Below are 24,438 nucleotides of genomic sequence, written 5' to 3' on the forward strand. Positions count from 1 at the left end.
TGATAAGGGAGTATATCTAAAGGCGGGTCGCTACCTGTACAGAAGCACAAAGGCTGGAGATGGAATGTTTTGTATCAGGAACAGTTTAACTAGGTCAGAGTGTGAATGGCAGAGGGAGTCATGTAAAATAAGGGTGGGAAGGTAGGTGGAAGCCAGATGGTAGAGAGCCTTACATGCTAAACTGGTGATTTTTTTTAGGCAATAATTAACCATTGATAATTTTTGAGTGTGTGTGGGAGCTGAGGGGGAGTGGGGAGGGAATGTGGTATGGTCTCCTGAGTTTTAAGACTATCCATTTACCACCTAGATGAGGATGGATTAGAGAGGGGAAAGGCTAATCAGGTAAACTCAGAAGGCTATTAAATTAGTCCTAAGTAAATTAGGAGAATTAGGATGTTATTACAATAGTACAGGTGAGAGAGGTTAAAGGACTAAGTGTAGAGTTTGAGTGAAGAGAATGGGAGAGAGATGGAGTCTATGGAGAAAGACTGGAGGAGGTTTAGGAAGAGTGGAGCATGACCAGGTGGTGAATATGCATCACTAGGATGGTGATGCTCTCAGCAGAAATAGGGATGCTTGGAGGAGGAATTATTTAATGAGTTATGTTTTCTGTATGTTGAGTGAGACTTATAGGTCTCTCATGTCCACCAGGCAGATAGATGGTGATGTGGGACTAGAATTCAGAAGAGTGATGAGGGCGTTGGATTTGGGGGTTGTCTGCATTGAGATGATACCTGAACCCATAGAAGCTGATGAGGTCACTGAGGGAGAGAATGTTCTTCCTTCGTTTGTTGTTTGTCCTTCATTCTCAAAGAGGACCGTGGTATCAGGAAGGTGATGCCATGACTTGCAAGTGAGTTGGATTTAGGTGAGGGAGGGCTGTGCCAAGTCACCAGCCTCCCTTTCTCCTCCATCTGGGGCCAGTGATGAGATATACATCAGGATGACTGGAGATGGCTCCCATGCAGTGGAAGATCTTGGCCTTTTAAAGTTAAGGTCTTTCCAGGGTCTTAGTTTGACTGAGACAATGCCCTTTAAGTCTAGGTAACAAATGAGGTAAAGAATGGCCTCTTTTACCTTGTCAAAAAAACAAACAAATAGAAAAAACAAGATTAATCTGGGAGGGGAAGACCCTCAGTGTTTCTGGCCAAACAGAAATAACTACTATTTACACTCACTCTGAGCCAAACAGTGACCAAGTGAGGCTTGAACTAGGACCTATTGTTGGCCAATCAATGAGAGCCGGAGTGATTTGGATTTAAGGGATGGTCCTTAAAAAAAATATCTAGCCCATAAACTCAAAAGATATCTTGCAAGGTTTCAGTGGTCACAATTTATGTTCTTTTGGGCATAGTACCCACAGGTAAGGGTATGATTCCCTATGTGGACAGAGGGAGTGAGGGAGGGAAGGAAGAAAGGAAGGAAGGAAGGAAGGAAGGAAGGAAGAAAGGAGCTGCATTGCCCAATTGGAACTAGCCAGTTGGGTCCCCAGTGGGGTAGCTACTACTATTCTTCATTCTTGAAGAGGATATCATGACATCAGGAAAGTGATGCTGTGACTTGCAAGTGATTTGGATTTCAGTGAGGGAGAGCTGTGCAGTCACCAGCCTCACTTTCTCCTCCAGAGCCATCTGGGTCCAGTGGCCGGATACAGATCAGATGACTAGAGACAGCCCCACAGGAGAGCATGGAGGAAGAGAGGGACCCAGGACAGAGCCTGGGGCGACGCCCGTATTATATTTTTTATTTTCAGTGTTTAGCATGGTGCCTGGCACATAGTAGGGGTTTTAACAAATGATTATTGACTGACTATATCTAGTGTGGGAGAAGATGAAGATGAAGTAAAGGAGACTGGAAAGGAATGTTTGCCAGGTAGGAGGTGAACCAAGAGAGAAGAGTCAGAAGCCAAGGCAGGAGATTGTGTTCGGGGGGAGGGGGAGGTTGATAGTGTCAAATGGAATGTTAGCACTGAGAAATGACCATTGGATTTAGCAGTTATAATATCATTGGTGGCTATGAGAAGAGTGAGGTTGGTTGAGTGGCGGGGTCAGAAGCCAGATTGCAGGACACTGAGAAGTGAATGAGAGGTCAGGAAATAGAGGCAATCAATATAGTTGCCTCTTTCTAGAACTTTGACTATGAAACATTGAAGAGATGGAGGGTGATAGCCTGGGGAGACGTGAGGTTATGAAGATTTTTTAAGGATAGGGGAGAAGTAGACATTTTTGTGGGCAGAAAGAAAGGAGCTGGTGAATAAGAACCGGAAGATTTAAAAAAAAAAAGAAAGGTGAAGTGTTAGCCTTATCAAGAAGGGCCACTTCCTTATCAGACACTGTAGCAAAGGAGAAAACGATAGAATATAAAGAAGGAGGTTTTTATGGTGTGGAGTAGGGAGGAAGAGGGAGCTCACAGCAGATGGTCTCTTTTTTTTTTAACAATCAAGTAAGAAGCAAGGTACTTGATTGAGAAAGTGATGTAGGAAGTTTAGGAGAGAAGAGCTTTTGAACAGCTGCTATGGGGAGTCTGTTGAAAGTCTGAAGAATAAAAGAATTGCTGTGCTGCAGTAAGAATTCAGTTGAGATGAAGTCATGTAGATTTGTAGGCACAATGGTGTGATTTTTGTGCAGGGGTGTTGAGCAGCATGTTACAGGTAATGGAGAAGGTGAATAGTATGTGTGACCCAGAACTGGGGTTTCATCATGGCTGATGAAAAGACAACAGGGAAAGAGATTCAAGGGTTGATAGTAAATGGCTAAAATGGTTAGCCATAGGGGCAAGGATGTGAGAGGAGAAAAGTGAGGCCAGAATAGGGCTAATGAACCTGAAGAACAGGTAGGGGTGGAAGAGCTGTAGGTCACAATGAACCAGAAGAATAGGTTTAAGAGAAATCCTATTGAGTGAGAGAAGGAAGGATAGGAGGTTATGGGATAAAGGAGAGGAGTTTTATAGTTCAAGTATAGTTTTATGGTCAAGGGGGTAACAGTTGTGGGTGATGGTCAAGTTAAGGCTATGACCATCTTTGTGCATTGCTGAGATGAAGAGAGAGATCATTAGAGTTCAGTAGGTTCAGGAATTACAAGGCAACAGTGTTTAAGGGGGCATCGCCTGAAGTCCCCATGTATGAAGGCAGGAATGGGAGTGGAGAGAAAGGCTGAACTAGATACTGAACTTTGTGAGAAAAGGAGAATAAGCTGGATGTTTGAGAGATGACTAGACAAGGAGTTGGATTCAGTGATAAAAATAGATGGAGTGAACCTCACAGGAAGAGAGGTTGTTGGATCTTGGAAGTGACAGTGAGGAGCAATCCATATGCCTTTTCCTTTTCCTCCAGGCTTAGCACAGTGCCTGGTGTATACATACGTGCTTAATAAATGCCAGTTGACTGATTGACTGATTCCTGGTCTACTGCTTTAGGAGCCATGAGAGAAGAATCTTCAGTACTGGAGGGATTTGTTGGCCAGGAATTCTGTGCCTTCCGGGAGGAAGCCAGTTTTCATTAGCACAAAAAGCTAAAAAGACTGTGACACTCCTTATGGATTATTTCATTCATTGTTTTTGCATCCCCAGGGCTTAGTATTTCCAGTATTCAGTGCTTGGCATATAGTAGGTAAACAAATGCGTATTAATTTAAGTAATAAATGCTTACCAAATTAAGAGATCTAGGATAAAGGGAAATTTGTTAACAATCAAGTGAGACTTTCAGAGGGAGCAGTGGAACAGAAGGGTGGAGGAGAGTAAGAATTGGGCAAGTGAATAGGGATGTGAATATGGGGAGAGAAAGGAGGATGAGAGGATATCACTTCAGCAGACATTGACTCTGAATCTACTTCCCATAGGATTTCAAGTGCCATTAGCTGATAGGGGTTCCCATCTACCAAAATCCTGTGATGGCTGAGCCCAGAATCATAGCTGGTGCTCAGTATAGCTTCGACTCCTAGAAGTTCAGGATCGATTACAGTTCTGAGACCCTGGTTTTAGAGAAAGAATAAGGTAGTGATTAGGGCCCAGGGGACTGGGTTTTTTTTTTTTTTTCGCTCCCTTTTCTTCACATCATCTCAAGATGGTAGGAATGAGGCACACACAAAGATACTCTTGTGTGTGTGATAGGCATTGACTTCCTGATATCTTAATTGTCAGAAGCAAAGGTTACCTTTGGTATTCCAAGGGTAGGGATCTGTGATATCTTGGTCTCCTCCAGAGCAGGCCATCCACTCTACTGGGTGCCTTAGAAGCTGGAGCCTGAGATGAATGTGAGATTCTTTTGCAGAATGCCGTCTACTTGACTTAGAGATTGACTTAAGGCCTATATTTTCTTCTACTTGTGCTTGTCTACTTGAAGGGCTTGAATTCGTCTGTGGCACAAAGGACAATAATTTGAGAGACATTTGTTGGCCACTATTGTGACAGGGCTGTTTCTGGGAGCCAAGATGGCGGATTAGAGGCAGCTCAGCTGAATTCTCTCAACACTCCCCTCCAAACAATTTTAAAATAATGCCTCAAATGAAATTTTGGGGTGGCAGAGCCAACAAAAGTTCAGGAGGAGACATTTTTTTCTGGCCTAAGAAAACTTAGGAGGTTGACAGAAGTTTGTGATGCTGGGATAGAGGCATGTCCAGGGCCTACATGTGAGGCAGCAGAAACAGCAGCTGCAGTAGGAGCAGCAGTTTTGGGAGCTCTGAGCTGTGAGGTGGTGAGGGGGTTGGACAACTGGTCAGAAAGAGATTACAGGGTACCCTTTTTTGGCACTGCTTGGCAACCCTGTGGCCCATACATGGTTCTAGTTTGCAGTTCCAGGGCGGAAAGGAGTACTTGTTATCAGTTGCAAGGAAGGAGGCGCATTGGTCACAGTTCCAAAGCAAAGAGGAGTCATAGAGCTTGTGGCTGCAAGGACCAAGTGCACTTTCAGGGTAAAGACCAGGGTTATAACGATCAGGAGAACAGTGACCATGCCTCTCCCAGGATCACACCACCTTGGAAGCACCAAAAACTTCCATTCCCCCAGCACAAGCTATGAAACAGCAGCATGAAAAAGCCTGAGGCTTGGAATAGTGCATCCCCACTCCCAGGTGAGCAGAGCCTAACTTTAACATAAAGTTCAAAGTCAAGAAATAGGCTGGAAAAATGAGCAAAGAACAAAGAAAGAACATGACCTAAAAAGCTGCTATGGTAGCAGGGAATACCAAGACATAAACTCACAAGACAACAATGTGAAAACAGCTGCAAAAAAAGAGCCTCAAAGAAAAATGCTACTTGGACCTAAACCCAATAAAAATTCTTAGAAGAGTTAAAGAAAGAGATAAGAATGCTAGAGGAAAGACTGGAAAAAGAAATGAGAGTGAAGCAAGCTCGGTAAAAGAGACACAAAAAAATACTGAAGAAAACATCACCTTAAAAAACAGAACTGGGCTAATGGTAAAAGAGGCACAAAAATTCACTGAAGAAAATAACTCCTTAAAAAGCAGAATTGGTCAAATGGGAAAAGAGGTACAAAATTTCACAGAAGGAAAGAATTTCTTAAAAATTAGAATTGGGCAAGTAGAAGCTAATGACTCCATGAGACATCAAAAAACAATAAAACAAAGTCAAAAGAATGAAGATATAGAAGAAAATGTGAAATATCTCATCAGAAAAACAACTGATCTGGAAAATAGTTTGAGGAGAGATAATTTAAGAATATTGGACTTCCTAAAAGCCATGATTAAAGAAAGAGCCTAGGCATTATATTTCAAGAAGTTACCAAGGAAAACTGCCCTGACATCTTAGATCCAGAAGGCAAAAGAGAAATTGAAAGAATATACCAAATCACCTACTGAAAGAGATTCCAAAGTGAAAACTCCCAGGAATATTATATCCAAATTTCAGAAAGAAATATCATGGAGCCACGGTCAGGATAACACAAAATTTAGAAGATTCTACATTAATAGATCAAAGGGCTTAGACTATGATATTCTAGAAGGGAGAGGAGCTAGGATTACAATGAAGAATCACCTATCCAGCAAAACTGAGCTTTCCTTCAGGGGAAAAAAAATGGATATTTAATGAAATAGAGGACTTTCAGGCATTCCTGATGAAAAGACCAGAGCTGAATAGAAAATTTAACATTCAAACACAAGACTCAAGAGAAGCATAAAAGTGTAATCATCAGAGACTCAATAAAGCTAAAATGTTTATATTCCTATATGATACATGTAACTCCTAAGAACTTTATCATTATTAGGAGAGTTAAAAGGAATTTACATAGAATGCATGAATGTGATTCAATAATATTGGAAATATCTTTTAAAATGAAGGGGTAAGAAGGAGGGATGTATTGGGAGAAGAGGAGAAGGAAGACTGAGAATAGGGAAAATTTTCTCACATAAAAGAGATGTTCAAGGAAGAGCTTTTAAAATGGAGGAGAAGATGGGGGAGGGTGATGGGCAATGCTTGAATTTCACTCATCAGAATTAGTTTGAAGAGGGAAGACTATATACACACACACACACACACACATTATATATATATGTATATATATATGTATACACACATGCATACACACACACTCAATGGTATATAGGAATGTAATTTACCCAGTAGCGAAATAGTAGGGGAAGGAGATTAGGGAAAGGGGGAAGGAATAACTAGAGGGAGGACAGATTAAGGGAGGTCGTGGTTAGAAGCAAAATAAACTTTTGAGGAAGAACAGCAGAGAGAGAGAGAGAGAGAGAGAGAGAGAGAGAGAGAGAGAGAGAGAGAGAGAAAGAAGGAAGAGGAGGAGGAGGAGGAGGAGAAATGATGGAGGAAAATACACAGTAATCATAACTGCGAATGTGAATGGGATGAGCTCACCAAGTGGACGGCAGAATGGATTAGAAACTAGAATCCAACAATGTGTTATTTACAAGAGACACACTTGAAACAGAAACACATACAGAGTATAAATAAAGAGCTGCAGCAGCAGAATCTAATATGCTTCAGCTAAACTAAAGAAAGGCAGGGGGTGCCAATCAATATCTCAGACAAAGCAAAAGCAAAAATAGACCTAATTAAAAGGGATAGTCAGGAAAATTATATTTTGCTGAAAGATACCATAAGCAACAAAGAAATATAAAATTTTTTCATAGCAAAAATATACTGAGTATAGAACAGTCAAATTTACAAAAATAAGAGCCATTCCCCAGTTGAAAAAATGTTCAAGGGATATAAACAGGCAGTTTTCAGAAGAAGAAATTAAATCTCTCTATAATCATATAAAAATGCTTAAAATCATTATTGATAAGAGAAATGCAAATTAAAACACTCTGAGGTACCACCTCACACCTATCAGAAATGACAAATGCTGGAGAGGATGAGGGAAAAATAGGTACACTGATGAAATGTTGACGGAGTAGTGAACTGGTCCAGCCATTCTGGAGAACAATATGGAACTATGCCCAAAGGGGGCATTTGACCCAGCAATACCACTACTAGGTCTGTATCCCAACAAGATCAAAGACAAAGGAAAATGATTTATATGTACAAAAATATTTATGACAGCTGTTTTTGTGGTGGCCAAGAATTGGGAATGGAGGGAATGTTCATCAGTTGGGGAGTGGTGAACAAGTTGTGGCATATGTTTGTGATAGAATACTATAGTGCTATAAAAAATGGTGAGGTAGGTAGTTTCAGAAAAAACATGGCAAGACCTATATGAACTGATGCAAAATGGAGTAAGAACCAGGAGATCATTGTGCGACTACTCTGTTCAGTACAATGACATAAGACAGTTCCAAAAGACTCATTATGAAGAAGTGCTATCCACTTCCAGAGAGAGAACTAATGAACTCTGAGTGCAAATTGAAATATTATTTTCTCACTTTATTTTTCTTTTTTTTCCCATGATTTCATGTGTATAATTGATATATTGCTTTCCTTGGGTGGGGAAGGTAGTGGGAGGAAGGAAGAGAATTTGGAACCCAAAATTTAAAAAGAAAGGAATGTTAAAAATAAGTAAGTTTTTTTTTTTAAGAGGGTTGTAACCACTTATCTCTTAGGATCTAAACATACTTTGGAAGCCCTTAATGTCTCAGTACCCATTTTCATTCCTTCATTGACATGGCCCACATAGCACCTGATTGTTCTCTCTTTCCTATCAAAACTTACTTTTCCTATATCTTTCGCTTCCAAAATATTGAGGATATAAATGACCTTATAGTGATGGTGTGGGCAACATTTAGCAGCAGATTGTATGTGGCAGGTAAGAGAGGAGGTGATTTTAATTTCTTTTATTACTGATTTGGGACTTTTTTTATATGGTTTTTGATATCTTGCTGTTCTTCTTTCAAAAAGTGCCTATTCATATACCTTGACCATTTATCAATTGGGGAATGACCCTTGTTCTTATATTTTTGATTCCATTCCTTGTATATCTTAGCTCTCAGACTTTTATCAGAGAAATTTATTACACATATTTTTCCAGTTAACTGGAAAATTCCCTTCTAATTTTACCTACATTGATTTATTTGTGGCAAGTTTTCCCCAATTTTATTTAATTAAAATCATTCATTTTATATCCTGTGATAGTCTTTATCTCTTCTTGGTCAAGAACTTTTTTCTTATCTGTGGCTGAGAGAGGCATCTTCTTCTCTGCATCTTTAATTTATTTATAGTGTAACCTTTTATATCAAGGTCATGTATCCAGTTGTAATTACTTGTATATGGTGTGAAATGCCAGACTGCTTTCCACTTTTTCTAGTGGTTTCTATTGGATAGTGAGTTCTTATCCCAATAGTTGGAGTCTTTGGCTTTATTCAGACATGCCTGAACTATGTTAATATGCTCTGTATTTTTTGTATCTGATTTGTTCCACTGATCAGTGTTTTTTTTAACCAATAACAAAGTTTTGATGATTACTACTTTCTAGTATAGTATGCAATACTATACTAGATTCTTTTATTTTTTTGCTCTTCCATATGAGTTTTGTTATTTTTTTCTAGCTCTATAAAGTAGCCATTGGTGGTTTGATTGATATAGAAATTTAAAAAGTAAATTGATTTAGGTAATATTGTTAGTTTTTAATATGTTGACATGGCCCATTCATAAGTAGTTTACTACTATATCTCCATTTATTTAACTCTGTCTTTATTTTGTTAAAGAGGGTTTGTGGTTGTAGTTATATAGTTCCTGCATTTGAGTTAGTAGATATGCTTCTAAGTATTTTATTCATTTTTTAGTTATTTTGGATAGAATTTTTATTGCCATCTCTTCCTGCTGGGTTTTCTTTGATATCTATATCTATATACACATAATGTATACATACATATCTATAAAAAAACACATCCTGCTACTTTTTTGGTTGCCTTTTTTCAGTTAGTTTTTAGTTTAATTTCCATGGTTTAAAAGAACATTAGCAAAAACCAGTAATTTAATTTTGTCTTTCTGTGCTTATTCACTCAATTTCTTTTTCTTAATCTAATTGCTATAGCTGGCATTCACTGTACTACATCAAATAACAGCAATATGACCTCCTTGCTTTCCTCCTGATATTATTAGAAAGACTTCTATTGTTTCTTCATGAACTATGGTTCATGGGGCTTTTTGGTTTTAGATAAACACTGTTTATCTTATTAAGGAAATGTCCATTTATTCCTGCACTTCTTAATGTTTTTAATTGAAATAGGTATTATATTTTATCAACAGATTTTTCAGCATTTATTGATTAACTTTTGTGAGTTTTACTCTTTTTGTTATTGATATGAACTATTGTTTATAGTTTTCCTAATATTGAACTGGCTTTGCATTGATGGTATAAATCCAACCAGATCATAATGTGTAATATTTTTAATGTTATTATATCATATTTGCTAATATTTTATTTAATTTTTGCATTAATAATCATTAGGGATAATGGTTTCTTTCTCGTTTTTGTCTCTTTCCAGTTCATATTTCAAGACCACATTTGCATCATCAAAGGAATTTGATAGGATTCTTTCTTTTCCTTTTGGAAACAATTTAATGTAATATTAGAATTAATTGTTGCACTTAGCCCTGTTCTCTCTCCCCTTTCCTCCCTTGGAAATTCATTTGTGGCTTGTTCAATTTATTTTTCTGAGACTGGGTTATTTAAACTGTCTATTTCTTGTTTGGATAATCTGGATATTTTATATTTTATACATATTCACTCCTTTTATTTAAATTATTAATTTTGATAGTGCATAATTTTCATGTATTTCAGTGTTGTTTTCCTTTTCATTTTTATGGCCTGTTGACCAATTCATAAGATCTTGCCAAGCTTTTCTGCATTCTTTACGTTACTTAGCTTCATCTTTTCACTATAGAATTTTTCCATACTTGAGTTAATTACTGTATTACTCAAATGGTTCCTATTTATTTGGAATAAGCGAGCTTCCTATGCAAGAATGATACTGACTTTTCCTGATATTTTTGTCTTCATGTATTTGGAGGTCTATTATGTATAAAAGGAAAGTAGGTATGTTCTGTGTTGTCCTAAGGCCAGTTGTAGAAAGGTAAATTTCCACTTAACATAAAGAACTAACAGTTTTCCTACACTAGCGCATTTTGATCTGGAAGGATGAGGTACCTCAGAGGCCATCTAGATGTTTTATCTATGAGGAAACTGAAACATATATAGATCAAGTGATTTTGGCTAGTGTCATAAGAGTCAAGGATTGACCTTGAGATTTTGAATCTGGGTAAATGGAAGGAATGTTGCTGAAAGAGGATGGCTTGCAAGAAGGGTGGGTTTGGGATATTTTAGATAGGATGAATTTGCGATGCTACATTAGCATCCAGGTAGAGATATACAGCAGGGTGTTAGTGATGGGGACTGGACGTCACAAGCTAGATTGTTTGGCTATAGAGATGTGAGCATGATGTGCATCGACATGATAACTGACCACATAGGAACTGACAAGATGACTGAGAGAAGGTAGATAAAGATGGAGACCTAGGACAGAGCTTTGGGGGACACCCATACCTCATGTTGCGAAGGAAACTGAGAAGCAATGGTCAGACAAGTACAAGAACCAAGAAAGAAAGAAGACTGTTACAGAAGCCGAGGGAGGACAAGGTATTGATGTGGGCAGTAGAGTCCTAGCTGTGGAAGGGTCAAGTAGAATGAGAACTGAGAAATAGCCACCAGAATACCAATGATAACTTTGAAGAGACCAGAAGAAACAGTGATAGGGCTGGAAAGGAGATGGCAGGGGGTTTAGAAGTGAGTAGAAATGGGGGTAAGAAGTATGGACAGTCCTTGCCAGGAGTTGATTTGTAGGATGGTAACTTGAGGGGATAGCAGAGTCAAATAACTGCCTTGGGAATTAGTGAGTTTCCTGTCACAAAAAAAGTATTCAAGTAGGGTCAGAGTTATTACAGCTGTCTTTCTGGACACATCAAACTCTAGACTTTATGGTTCTGTGGTCCAGCATCCTTAGAAGCTTTGCAAAGTTTAGAATATTTTCAGTGGTTCATTTTTATCCTTGATTTGTACACCTTGGTTTATTACTTAATCTGATATATTATCAGATATAATGCCATTTTGGAAAATAAGCAGTCGTGGCCAATTTCAAGCTCAAGAGATGCAAATTGGTACTGGGGAGGAAACTGCTCAAGAGTAACGCCCTTGGGTTGACTTACATTACCCTATTCTGGATGCTTTCCAGCTTACCATTGTTCTCCCTGAAATGTGATGCCCAGAACTGAATGCAGTGCTCCGGTTCATGATCGCTCTAGGGCAGTATACAGTGTGACTGTCACTTAGAAAAAGAGTCAATCAACATTTTCAATTGTGTACCCATGTTGCACAAAGCCCCATGTGTTAGGACTGGGTAACGTAGATGAGGTGGTGGGCGGGGGGGTGGGGGAGTGATGTGAAAGCAATAGAAACAATGACCTCCAGCCTTGAGGACCTTAGATGAGAGAGTGGGCATATGAACACCCACTGACAGGACCTTTAAATAAGCACAAAATGATACAGTGCATGCCACCAACGGTGCTTAGAGGAAACAAGGGGATGTAGTGACTGTAGCTGAACTCAAGTTGAATGACTGCTACCCAAATTTCTAACTCCTACCTGATATTCACCCATTTCCTCGCCCCATCCTTTATAAAAGGGCACATCTTCTTGTCCAACAGTGTTGGCTTTGAGGAGCTCTGAGGCTAGACCTTTGGTTCTGGGGGCACCTAGTGCCTGGAGGTAAGTGGTTGGTCAATAGGAAGGAGCATCATGGGAATTGTTGTACTTACCTTGGGCTGACGCTGATGATCCAGCATGGAAGCCATCTGGTGACTGTTTGAATGATTCTGGTGGGTTCCTTTCTTCAGGTCATGCTAGCTGCTTCCTATTGGTCTCTTCTGGCTCCTGCAATTGAGATGGCAGAATCCTCAGGAAATTTTGGTGCCTTTGCTTTCTTCCCTGTGGCAGTTGGCTTCACCCTTGGAGCGTCTTTTGTCTACCTGGCTGATCTTCTGATGCCTTACTTGGTGAGTACCACTCAGCACCAGGCTTGACTTGCATCCAGGGACACCATTGATGGGATGTCACAGAGTCCAGTGGAGATGGTTGTTCCTTGCTTTGTGCAAGGCTTTTATTCCCATAAAAATATGTGTCTAAATCTTAGGCTGTCTGTCAAATAGGTAATGATCTGTAAACAAATTTGGAATGCTCTGAGGGTGCTTTTATTTAAAGAAATCTTTCTGAGAATCCTTCTTTAAAGTGAAGAATCTTTTTGTGAGGTGAATAACATCCTCCTCCTCATCCCCATTTATCTATTGGAGTGTTAGATTTTTGTATGTCAGATTTATTATAAAAAAGAGGCTCACCTGAACTATTGGTGCGTGGGTGGGCATGTGTATGTTTGAGTATGAATAATACCAAAGTAGGAGACATGGTCTGTCTTCAAAGAGCTAACAGAATAGTCAGGGAGATGTAATACATACTGGGAAAATGCCTTAGGAGCTCTGATAGAGCTTAACCTTTCCTCAAGTGTAAATTGATACGGTACAAACCAAGTCTTTGGGTGCTAAGGAGATGCAGAGTAGATGAGGCCATTAGGGTCAGGGGGAGTCAAATCTCAGCCTCTTTTTTTGTGTGGGACTGACAGCTGGATTACAAAGAGCTCATAGGTGTGTCAGTGCTTACAAGAAGATCGTAGGTTTGGAGCTCGAATGGGTCTTAGAGGTCATCAGATCTCCACTTTACAGATGAAGAAATTGGGACCCAAAGAGGCTGAAGTGACTTGTCCAAAGTCACATAGGTTAGTGAGTGGCAGAGCTGGGATTTGAACTCAGGTCTTCTGACTGTAAAGTCAGTGTTCTTTCTGCTAATGTATAAGTCTACGGTTTGGTTGCGGTTGTTCTGTAATGGTAGCTGAGCCTAGGCCTTGATGTAAATGAGAACAAATGCTGTTGGCTCATTCTCCATCACCCCTATACCCTAGAAGCCTGGTGAAGGTTACCATGGGCCTCTTCCTCGTGCACAGGTAGATGAGCTAGCTTGTCAGATGTGAGCCAGTGGGAAGAGGCCATGAGGGATGCTCTGTGGATTGGGAGGAAAAAAGGACTCAGAACCATAATTCCTAAAAGCCAGCAGAAGATATCCTCCTGGGTCACTGTTGGTTGTAGAATAGCACGATCAGGCTCCTTCAGAGGGTGTGTCCTTTAACCTTCTGAGCCTCAGCTGCCTCATGTATAAAATGATGACAAGATGAGACTCAATCTCTGAAGTTCCTTTTGGACTTAGAAACTCTGATTAATACAGTGACCCACCAAAGTTCCAAAGGACTCATGACGAAAAATGCCATCCACCTCTGGAGAAAGAGCTGATGGATTCAGAGTGCAGATGAAACATATCTTTTTCCTTTTTTTTTCTTGCTTTCCTCCTCCTTCTCCCCCCTGCCCCACCTCCTCCAATCATGGCTAATGTGGATATTTGCTTTGCATAACTTTCTGTTTCTAGTGGGTTTTGTTTTTCTTGCATTTTCAATGGATGGGGGAGCAGCAGGTGGAGGAGGGAGAAAATTTGGAACTGAAAATAAAATAAATCGGATTTAAAAAAATAAAGTATCTTTCAGCTCTAAATCTATGACGTAAGGTCCCAAATCTATAATCTTATGATCTATGGTCCATTCCATCTCAAAATCCTATATGATATTTAATAAATGCAAATGTACAAGTCCTACATGTGGGACTATTTTTCACCCAAAATATAAGCTGGAGGAGACATAACTAGCAAGCTGCTGCACATGTGGTCTTTTTGACCAAACACGGGTTCCCGTGAGCTATACACTCTTCATGTTGTCCTCAGTGTAATGGGGCTTTGATCTCAGTGACCAGTGAGGCAGCCTGAGCTTTCAGGTTTTTTCTTGGGGAATGACGAAGAGTAAAGAGGCTGAGTCCCTGGCACTCCTGCCTGGTGGGCTTGGGGCCAGGGAGACTTGATGGGTGTAAGTTCCACTCATCGTGGACAGAGGGGAGGAGAGAAGAGGACACTGTGTGGGTGATTTGAGAACTCACTTAATTATATATGAAAGATTATCTGTGATAAGTTTTTTTATGACAGTAGCCATAGTGACAATGTGTTGCTCCATCTTACTGTGATCCCATAATCAGGCTGTTACGTCACCCATGTGGCAATGGTCCTGGAGGTTCTGGACGTGAGGTGCCATCCCTGGGACCTGCCAGCAGTACCACCCAGGTTTATGTGTAAGCTTGCCATTGCACCAGATTCTGCCGTCTCCGACGGGAACGGCATGCTGAGCCATGGCCTTTTTTGGTAGGATGGCTTTTCAGCCTTGGCACTGAGGGTCAGCTGAGAGTTTCTGTGCAGCCCCTGGCATGTCTTACTCTCCTCTTGCCTTCCCTCCACCTCCATCTCCCTGGGCTCAATCAGTGTGCAAAGACAGTCTCTTGCAGCCCTGTCCTTTACAGTGATTACAGGTCATCATTCACTGGTACTAGGGGGCCCTGTCTATATTTGATCAGCTGCATGGAGTTAGTCATTTTCACTGGGCCGTGTAAATAGTTACTGCCTGATTTTTACCCCGTTGTACCTTTTCTTTCTCTTCCATCCATTTCCTTTTTTCCTTTCCCTTCCTCCTCCTTCCTTTTATTTTCCCTTTCTCTCGTATTTATACATTCCCATGCCTGTCGGTTGGAGGTGGTCCTGCTACTGGGGAGGCTGAGGAAGGCAGATGAGCTTGGGAGTTGTGATCTGCAGTGGGCTCTGCAAACTGGGTGTTTGTGCTGAGTTTGACATTAATATGGTGAGCTTCCAGAGCAGGAGTGACTCGGCCCAGGTCGGAGATAGAGCAGGTCAAAGCTCCTCGGTCGCATAATAAAGCAGAGCAAGGTCTGTGAGGAGCTCTTGTATCTCCAGCTGGGTCAGGTCAGGATTTTGTTGTCGTCCAGCCGTTTTCAGTCATGTCTGACTCCTTGTGACCCTATCCAGGGTTTTCTTGGCAAACGTACTGGAGGGGTTTGCCATTTCCTTCTCTAGTTCATTTTACAGATGAGGAAACTGAGGCAAACAGAGTGAAGTGATTCATCCAGGGTCACACAGCTAGGAAGTGTCCGAGGCTGGATTTGAACTCAGGAAGATGGATCTTTTTGACTCTAGGCCTGGCACTCTGTCCCCTTGTGCCACGTTGCTGCCCAAGATCAGGATACTCAGTCTTTAAACAAAACAAAACAAAAAGCTGCCAGCGCCTTTCCTTATAGATTACCTCCCATCTACTCTGTATACATCTTGTATGTACCTAGTTAATAATAATAACAACACAATGGCTAACACTTCTATGGCACTTACTCTGCCCCAGGCCCTGTGCCAAGTGCTGTATAATCATTATCTCATTGGATCCTTACAGCAATCCTGGGAGGTAGGTGCTGTTACTGTCTCCATTCTACAGATGAGGAAGCTGAGGCAGACAGAAGCTAAGTGGCTTGCCCAGGGTCACAAAGCTAGTAAGTGACCGAGGCTGGATTTGAACTCAGGTCTTCCTGACTCCAGGCCCTGTGCTCTGTGTCACCTACACCACCAGCTACCCCAATTACTTATTTATATGTTTTCTCCCTCCTTTAGAATGTAGACTCCAGGAAGGCCAGGGATTGTGTTTTTACCCTTCTTTGTATCCTTAGCACTTAGGATCCTTAACAAAATGCTTGTTGACTTACTGACATATAAATCCAGACCGTTGTTCTTCAGTTAGGAGCAGAGCATAAAAATCTGAGTTACAGGATGTTTGGGAAAATTCATTTGATTGTTTTTAAGTCTTTATAATAGTATTGCTAAGGAGATTGGGGTGGGGTGGCAGAGAATTTGTTAAAATCTGCTGAAAAGAGAGAGGACGGGACTGAATTTTTGATGTCATTGATGTATACGAGGAAACTTAAGCAATGCACAGCTGTCCCTTCTCGGCAACAAAGTCTTAGTGTTGACTCGGTTGAGCACTGAGAGGTTAGTGACTTACCCAAGGTCACACAGCTAATATGTGTTTTCTTACTCTGAGGTCAGTTCTCTAGCCACTGTTCTACCCTGTCTCTCACAGAACAAAAGATAATCTCATTTATGATTAGTGCACTCATTGAATCCAAATGTCCTTGCTGAAGTGGGACAAAATAGTTGGATGGCTCTCAAAATTGTTTTCCTTGGCTATATTTTTTATTTACTAAACTCTTTTTCAAAAATGAAATTGTTGAAAACTCTTTGTGGCACCCGAATTAATGAGGTTCTGTTTACTCAACAAAACATTCGCAAGTGTCTGCAATGCACAGTCACTAGGCTTGGCAGTATGGGAAAGACATGAAACAGTCCTGACCTTCAAAGGAATTTAAAATCAAGTATTATTTTATTTTGTTTCCATATTATTAGTAAATATTTCTGATTCCTTGGAGCTTAGTGCTGAAGTCGAATTTTGTTTAGATGTGGACTTGAGATCATAAAAAAGGAAAAGGATCTATATGTACAAAAATATTTATAGCACCTCTTTTTGTGGTGGCAAAGAATTGGAAATGGGGGGATGCTCATCAGCTGGGGAATGGCTGAACAAGTTGTGGTATATGAATGGGATACTATTGTGCTATAAGAGGTGATAAATAGGGTGATTTCAGAGAAACCTGTAAAGACTTACCTGAACTGATGCCAAGTGAAGTGAGCAGAACCAGGAGAACATTGTACACAGTAACAACATTGTGCATTAGCTCTTCTCAGCAATGTGATGATCCGAGACAATTCCAAAAGACTCGTGATGGAAAATGCTGTCCACATCCAGAGAAAGAGCTATGGAGTCTGAATGCAGATCGAAGCATGCTATTTTCATTTTTTTTTTGTTTTTTTTTTTGTGGCTTTTCCCTTTTGTTCTGTTTCTTCTTTCACAACATGACTAATGTGGAAATATGTTTCCATGATTGCACATATATAACCTATATCAGATTGCTTGCCATCTTGGGGAGGACAGGAGGGGAGGAAGGAAGGGAAGGAGAAAAATTTAGAACTGAAAGTGTTATAAAAATGAATGTTGAAAACTATCTTTGCATGTAATTGGAAAAAAAATAACTATTTTCAAAAAAAAAAAAGATATGGACCTGACCCCTGACACACTCCTGGTCCAGCTATTTGAAGTTCCTGTTGTCAGTGAGCAGATGTGGCTGGGTCCAGAGCATTGGATCTTTAGTCAGAGGGCCATTCATATGACCAGGGGCAAGGGACTTTGCCCATCAGGGACTCAGTTTCTTCTTTTGTAGAATGAGGCATTTAGGTTAGCCTCAGTGCTAAGAATTATGTTCCTATGAATAATAAATATTAACTGAACCATTAACAGTAGATTGATATTAACTTCTACTTGAGTGTAGTGTCTCAAGAAAGTGTCCCAGCAATTTCTGACCTCCTATTCTATTCAGTATTTTAATTAATGACTTGAAAGAAGGTCTGGAGGAGTGATTAACACGTTGACTCCAGTTCTAAAGAGGTCTTGAACAGACGATAAATGAAGCCAAGGTGACCTTTTTTTTTTAAAGTTGATGGGGAAACTGAGACCCAGAGAATGAGGTCATTCACAACTTTTATTGGTTGAGTCATTTAACGCCCCAGGCCTGAGTTGCCTCTTCTTTCAAATGAGGGGGTTGGACTGCTATACCCTTCAGTTGCCTTCTAGCTCAAAGTCTGTGATCTAAGGCCTTGAATCTCTGATCCTCTCATCTAACATCTCTTCCAGCTTTAAAACTTAGATAGTGTCAAGATGAAATTTAGTAGGGCTATAAGTAAATACAGATGTACAAATGTAAAGTCCTACATTTGGGATTTTTTTTCAGCCAACATACAAGCTGGAAAAGACATAACTAGTAAGCTGCTCTTGAAGAGCAGATCAAAGAGAGGTTCTCACGAACTTTTAGCTTGTATTAGCTGTTTGCAGTGTGGTGCAGCAGCTAAGAGTTTTTGGCTGTGTTAATTGGGAAGGTTTAGGGTGAGGAAGGTAAGTGATTGATCCATGTAGTCAGACTCCCTCTGGTGTGTTGTGCCTGCCCACTTCTGGCCTTCACATTTCAGGAAGAACATTGACCAACTTTTGCCCAGGGAAGTTAGGACATTAGAAGCCCTCTCATAGGATCACCAGTTGAAGGAATTGAGGCCAACCTGGGCAGCTGGGTGGCACAGGGGATAGAGGCCAGGCCTGAAGTTGAGAAGACTCATCTTCCTGGGTTCCAATCTAGCTTCAGACACTTGCTGTGTGACCCTGGGCAAGTCACTTTACCCCATTTGCCTTAGTTTCCTCATCTGTAAAATGAACTGGAGAAGGAAATGGCAAACCAGTCCAATATCTTTGCCAAGAAAACCCCAAATGGGATCACAAGAAGAGTCAGATATGACTGAATAACAGTAACAACAGAAAAAGAGACTGGAGAAAAGACTTGGGTGTGGGGACATGATAACTCCCTTTGAAAATGTGAAGAAGCATTTTCATGTGGAAGGAAGAATTAGATTTTTTTCTGCTTGGATCTGAAGAGTCCTAACTGCTTCTAAGATTCAGGTCTGACCATGGCCCTTGCCTGCCTAAAGCCCCAGTGTGCTGGAAGGTTTCCTTGATTTCTCCTCACATTCACAGGGCGTCAGTGAAGCTGCTTGACTCTCCTGCCTTCTGCCCACCATCATTGCCTTCATATATATAAATATACAGGGTGTCCCCAGTGAAGTCTTGAGCTTTGATGGCTTCAAATGTGTGAGTTCTACTAACTCACCCAAAACCAGTATTTGAAATGTTAATTATTTAAAATTTGAAAGTATTGATATGTCTTATAAAAATTCAACATAAATGTGATTTTGTACTATATCTTACTCTGGTCAATTTTTGAGCTGCTTTGTAAGAATTTTAATTGTTGCTGCTCTCTGAAAGAGTATTTTTAATACTGGCCTTAAGATCATCCAAAGAACAAGGTTTTGATACATACATGACAGTTTTGATGTGACTGCGCAAGGAAAAAATCTAATGGAAATAGATTAGGTGACTTTGATGGCCAATCAAGAGGACTTCCTCTACTGGGTCACTGTTCTCAGAATGTCACATACAGTAGTTACCACCTATAAAACGCATAATGCAGGGTGCTCTGTCTTGTTAAAATTAAAAATTCATTATTCACTGTTCACAAAACTCACTAAGCATAAAAAATTTACATGAGTAAACTGACAATTTTGGGAATAAGTTTGTAGCATTTATATTTCTGACATTAAAGCTTGAAATTTCACCAAGACTTTTGGGACATCTGGGTTTTATAAAAATAAAAACAAGGTAATTTTTTTTTGAGGAGACTCTAGAAGCTAGGGAGCTCAGAAAAGTGTTATATAGGAAGTGAAGTCTGAGCTGAGCTTCAGAGGAAATTGGGGATTGTAAGAGGCAGAAGGTAAGAGGGAGTGTGTTCCAGGAATGGAACTGTGAAAAGGCAGCAGGAAGGGAGACAGAATGTCCTGTGCAAAGACCAGAACCATGGCTAGTTTGGCCAGACTGTAAAGGTGAATAAAATGTAATAAGCCTGGAAGCATGGGCTGGAATCAGGCTGTAAAGGATTTTAAATGCCAGTAGTGGTGTTTGTATTGGATTATCCTGGTAGTTGGGAGCCACTGAGGTTTATGGAATAGGGGAGTGACACAGTCAGACTTGTGCTTTAGGACAATTTGGAACCTGTGTGGAGGATGGACATGTGAAGAAAGAGCCCTGAAGAAGGGAGACTAAACAGGAGGCTGTTGAAGTGCTGAAGGCCTGAAGTAGGGTGTGGCCCCATGAGCAAGGTGGAGGAGGGGGGGTCATTTCAGACCCTTTTGGGAAGATCTGGCCTGGCATTCTCTTTTATCTCCTCCCTCTGCTCATGCTCTGCCTAGTGGTGACTCGTGCTGCCATAGCTGTAGACAAGACACAAAAAGGTGAAATACTCAGCCGACACAGAAAGAAACAGTTAATGGGCAAATATGTTATTTCAGCACTAGTTCCTTTCATATGGCCTTGTGAATTTATTTTTTCTCTTTAGGCTCCAAAGCAAAATATTTCCTCATGCAAAAATGCCTTCTTAACTGCCTGTCAGGTTGAAGCTGTTGGGTCTTTGTTAACTGCAGATGCATCCAGTCCTTCTATCAACCAGCTATTTATTTTAAAATTTAAAATTTGGGAACTCAATGGAGAAGGGCCGTGCTGTTATTGTTAATGAGAAGTGAACTGGCAGGCAGTTCATTTACCAAATAACATGTAAGTGTGGGGAATGGGATGGCACTAGAAAAATAGGAGTCTTCAGAAAGACCACCTCCCTCTTTCAGGGAAAGATCTTTGCTGGACTGAGCGGCCTTCCCTTGTCTCAGAGGTAAGGGAATGGGACAGTGACATATTCTGAGAGCTCAGTAATTTACACTTGAACGGGACCTCACAGTTTGAATCCAACAGTCGGTAAACTGAGGCCCAAGGAGGCAGAGCGACCTTGCCCAAGGTCACCCACCTCACAGGAGGCATGAGATGCTGCATTGGGTCAGAGCAGTGATTCATCCTGTCCACTCCTTGTTCTCTGACATTGGCACTAAGTGATGTCTTACAGATAACTAGCAACTTTTTTTTGGCGGGGGAGATGATGAGGATTGTGCTGTCTTTGTAGCTTTGTTCCTATAGGAGCAGATTCCTCTAGTGAAGTCCTACTCCAGGTCTTCATCCTGGTCATTCAAAGGCCATTCCTTTAAGTTCCAGCAGGCCCCAACTAAGCTGGAAATACCCCATGTATGCCCTAGTGACAGCCTGTATTATTTGTTGACCAGCTCTCCCCACATCCAGAAACATTTGTCAGTGGGGTGACTGAAGCATGATGATTTTTTATACCTTTTTTGGCTTGTTCACAGTACACAGCCACACAGAGGCATTCTGGGACAGAAACAAAATGGAAGGGAAATGGGAAAATCTTGGAGTCATAGGTACTGGTGCAGTGGGTGGAGGACTGCACCTGGAATCAGGAAGACCTGAGTTCAAATCCAGCCTCAGACAACTTGTGTGACTTCGAGCGAGTCACGTAACTTCTGTCAGCCTAAATTCCCTCCTCTTTAAATGTGATAATAATAGCCCTTACCTCCCAAGATTATAATGAGGATAAAATGAGAGAATATTTGTAAAGTGCTTTGCAAAACTTAAAAAGCTTTACATATGCTAGCTATTAGCTATTTTTATTCCCGTGGAAAAAAAGCATTTCTCTATAGTTAGTACTCTCTGAAATAATGGAAGCCTCCTTCCTGACAGAATCAGTCTGGCTTATCTTGTTGTTGCCAGTAAGGAGAATGAAGTACAGCCAGACGGTCTCTTATTGACACAATCCCATAACAGCTCCTGAGGTTTCCTTAACTGTACTCCTATACATCCTCCTCCTCCACAGTGTCATCTTAGAGAGGGAGTCGGCTGCTGGGGGATAACTATCAATCAGCATTCATGGAATTGTAAAATGTTGGAAGGGACCATTCTTTGAAAAGGTTGAAAAGAGGGTTTAAAGTTTCCTGATTAGGCCATTTGCTTAAATGTCTACAAACCTGCTTCTTCGCTTAATTTGACATTTACGGTAGTTAGAGCCGCGTCACTCATTAGATATGGTTGTTGGCCCATTGCCCTGGTGTGTGTGTGCTGTTAGACAGCAGTACTCCCTATTCTTTCAGCACCTGGAAATTTGCAGGATCAGGGGAAATTTCTTTAATAATGGTCATATAACCTTAATAAATACCTCAGTGTCTAATGATAGTGGACGTGTCTGCTAGCATGGAAAGCAGTTCTTACTGCTGAGTCCTTTGTGGGAGAGCATTACGGGTGTTTTTTGTTGTTGTTGTTTGCCCTTTGTTGTTGAAGAGGGCTGTAACATCAGGAAGATGATGCTGTGATATGCAAGTGATTTGGATTTAAGTGAGGAAGGGCTCTGCAAAGTCACCAGCCTCACTCTTTCCTCCAGAGCCATCCAGTCCCAGTGGCAAGATGTAGATCAGGATGACTAGAGATGGCCCCGGATGCAAAGGGAGATCTTGGCCTTTTTAAGCAAAGGTCTTTCCTAGGTCTCAGTTTAATGGAGGCAACACCCATTCAGTGATTAAGACTATGTTGAGCCTTAAAGACCTTCCTTGACCTTTGGAAAGGTGCATTTCCCTTTTGATTTCACTGATATTTAGCAGGGTTAAAATGCCTTTTAAGTAAACCCAGTGGATTGGAAGATCCTTAATTTTGTGCACACTGATTCTAGGAGAAAACAGTGCCTGCAGTGGGATAGATGTCCCGTAGGGCATAATTAATTAGTGGGTGTGACGTAGACCTTGTATCCTCATCTCCCTCTATGCTCGTTCTTCTTTCTAGTGTTTATCTCAAACACAGCTTCATGTATATTTCCCTCACTCCCATCCCCTTTATGTGTTTCCCCCTTGCTGGCCCTTTATGGTTTGAGAGAAAGATGCTTCAGATCTGTGGCTACCTACCCAAAGTCCTTTCCCACAAACCTGCCTCTGCTGTCACTGCATAATCACTGAGTTTTTTCTTAGTGAGGCTGCCTCTGTCTGAGAGTGGTATAGGTTCTTCCTCAGGCTGATGAACCCTAGTCAGGCGAGGGACACTGTATGCTCTCAGTGGTCTGTGCTGCAGTAAAGATGAAGAAGACCTTAATGGCAGACCGTCAGCACAGGGATTTATAATGTACCTTTATATTACCTTCCTTTTCCTCTCCCATTTGTAAAATGAAGATAGTGATGATGATGATGATGCCTCCAAAATTTATTTCACAGGATTTGCCTCTTGCATGATGATGTCTTTGGTTCTCATGGATTTACTTATTTCCATGTGGATAATTCCCACATGTATATATCCAGTCCTGATCCCTCCTGAGCTCCAGGCTTGTATTGCCAACTGCCTTTTGGACATCTTGACCTGGGTGTTCAGCAGTCATCTTAACCTCAAGGCCTAATCGCCCTTGCCTTGCACTAAACATATTACCGAGTGATTTAGTCTCAAACGTTAATAATATTATTTAAATGCTTTGCAAACTTTAAAGTGACGTGAGACTATCAAGCTGTTGTTATTATTGACTTATTATTTTTTATTCTTCCCATCATTTTTGATAGTTTAGATAGAAATGTTTTTAGGAAAAACCATCTTCCTCTTATTATTTTATTATATTAAATGTTCTGTGCACTCTTGAAGAGGTGGGCAAAGTAATGGCTTTTTGTAATTGAGTTGTGACATAAACTTATCTTCTGAAGGCTCACTGAAAGCATCTTTGGGGAAGATTGCTCCAGGGGTAGCTAGGATGAGAAGGCTTATACGTACCTCGTGTCATTACTGCATGATTTTGATTTCATTGGTTAAGTACCTCTGTTTTAAAAGCTTTTCATTCCATGTAGCTTGAAGTTTATGAGAATTCAGTATGGTGTTGTCCATTAAAAACATTTGTCTTAAACATTTATGGATCAATGTTGTATCTGGGTGACCATGGGCAACAGTTAAGCTTGCAGCTCTCTCTGGTTCTAGTACAGTTTATTGGTTGAATTTTCAAGTATATTATATTTAAGGTCTGTATTTGTCATACTGGGATTTGCTATCTCTTCATGTTTTGCCCATTCCTGCCATTTTGCCATGTGACCTGCCACTGCCCCTCCTCCTCACCTCTTTCTTTGGATACAGTAGTCAGTCTGCAAACATTTATAATAATAATAATAATAATGACAATTATTATTATTAATAGCTAGCATTTACATAGCACATGTACCAGGCCCCGTGCTAAGAGCTTTACAATTATTGCCTCTCTTGTTCTTCACAACAATCTTGGGAGGGAGGGACTGTTTTCATCCCTATTTTACAGAGGAGGAAATCAAGGTGGTCACACACTTAGAAAGTGTCTCAGGCAGAATTTGAACTCAAGTCTTCCAGACTCCACGCCCAGCATTCTCTAGAGTTTCGAAAAAAGGCAAAAGAATCCCTCCTTTCA

At 40.7% G+C, this 24,438-nt stretch overlaps 1 protein-coding gene across 2 annotated transcripts in view; it reads left to right on the forward strand.

Annotated features, from left to right (window-relative positions):
• Window positions 1–24,438, forward strand: part of SLC39A11 (solute carrier family 39 member 11) — a 499,961-nt gene that overhangs the window by 53,861 nt on the left and 421,662 nt on the right. For both annotated transcript variants that reach the window (XM_036755297.1, XM_036755296.1), the window contains exon 4: window positions 12,301–12,459. In XM_036755297.1, the coding sequence (XP_036611192.1) occupies window positions 12,301–12,459 (159 nt within the window). The remainder of the gene's footprint in view (window positions 1–12,300; window positions 12,460–24,438) is intronic.

This window comes from Trichosurus vulpecula, chromosome 4, assembly GCF_011100635.1.
Source record: "Trichosurus vulpecula isolate mTriVul1 chromosome 4, mTriVul1.pri, whole genome shotgun sequence".
Taxonomy (NCBI): domain Eukaryota; kingdom Metazoa; phylum Chordata; class Mammalia; order Diprotodontia; family Phalangeridae; genus Trichosurus; species Trichosurus vulpecula.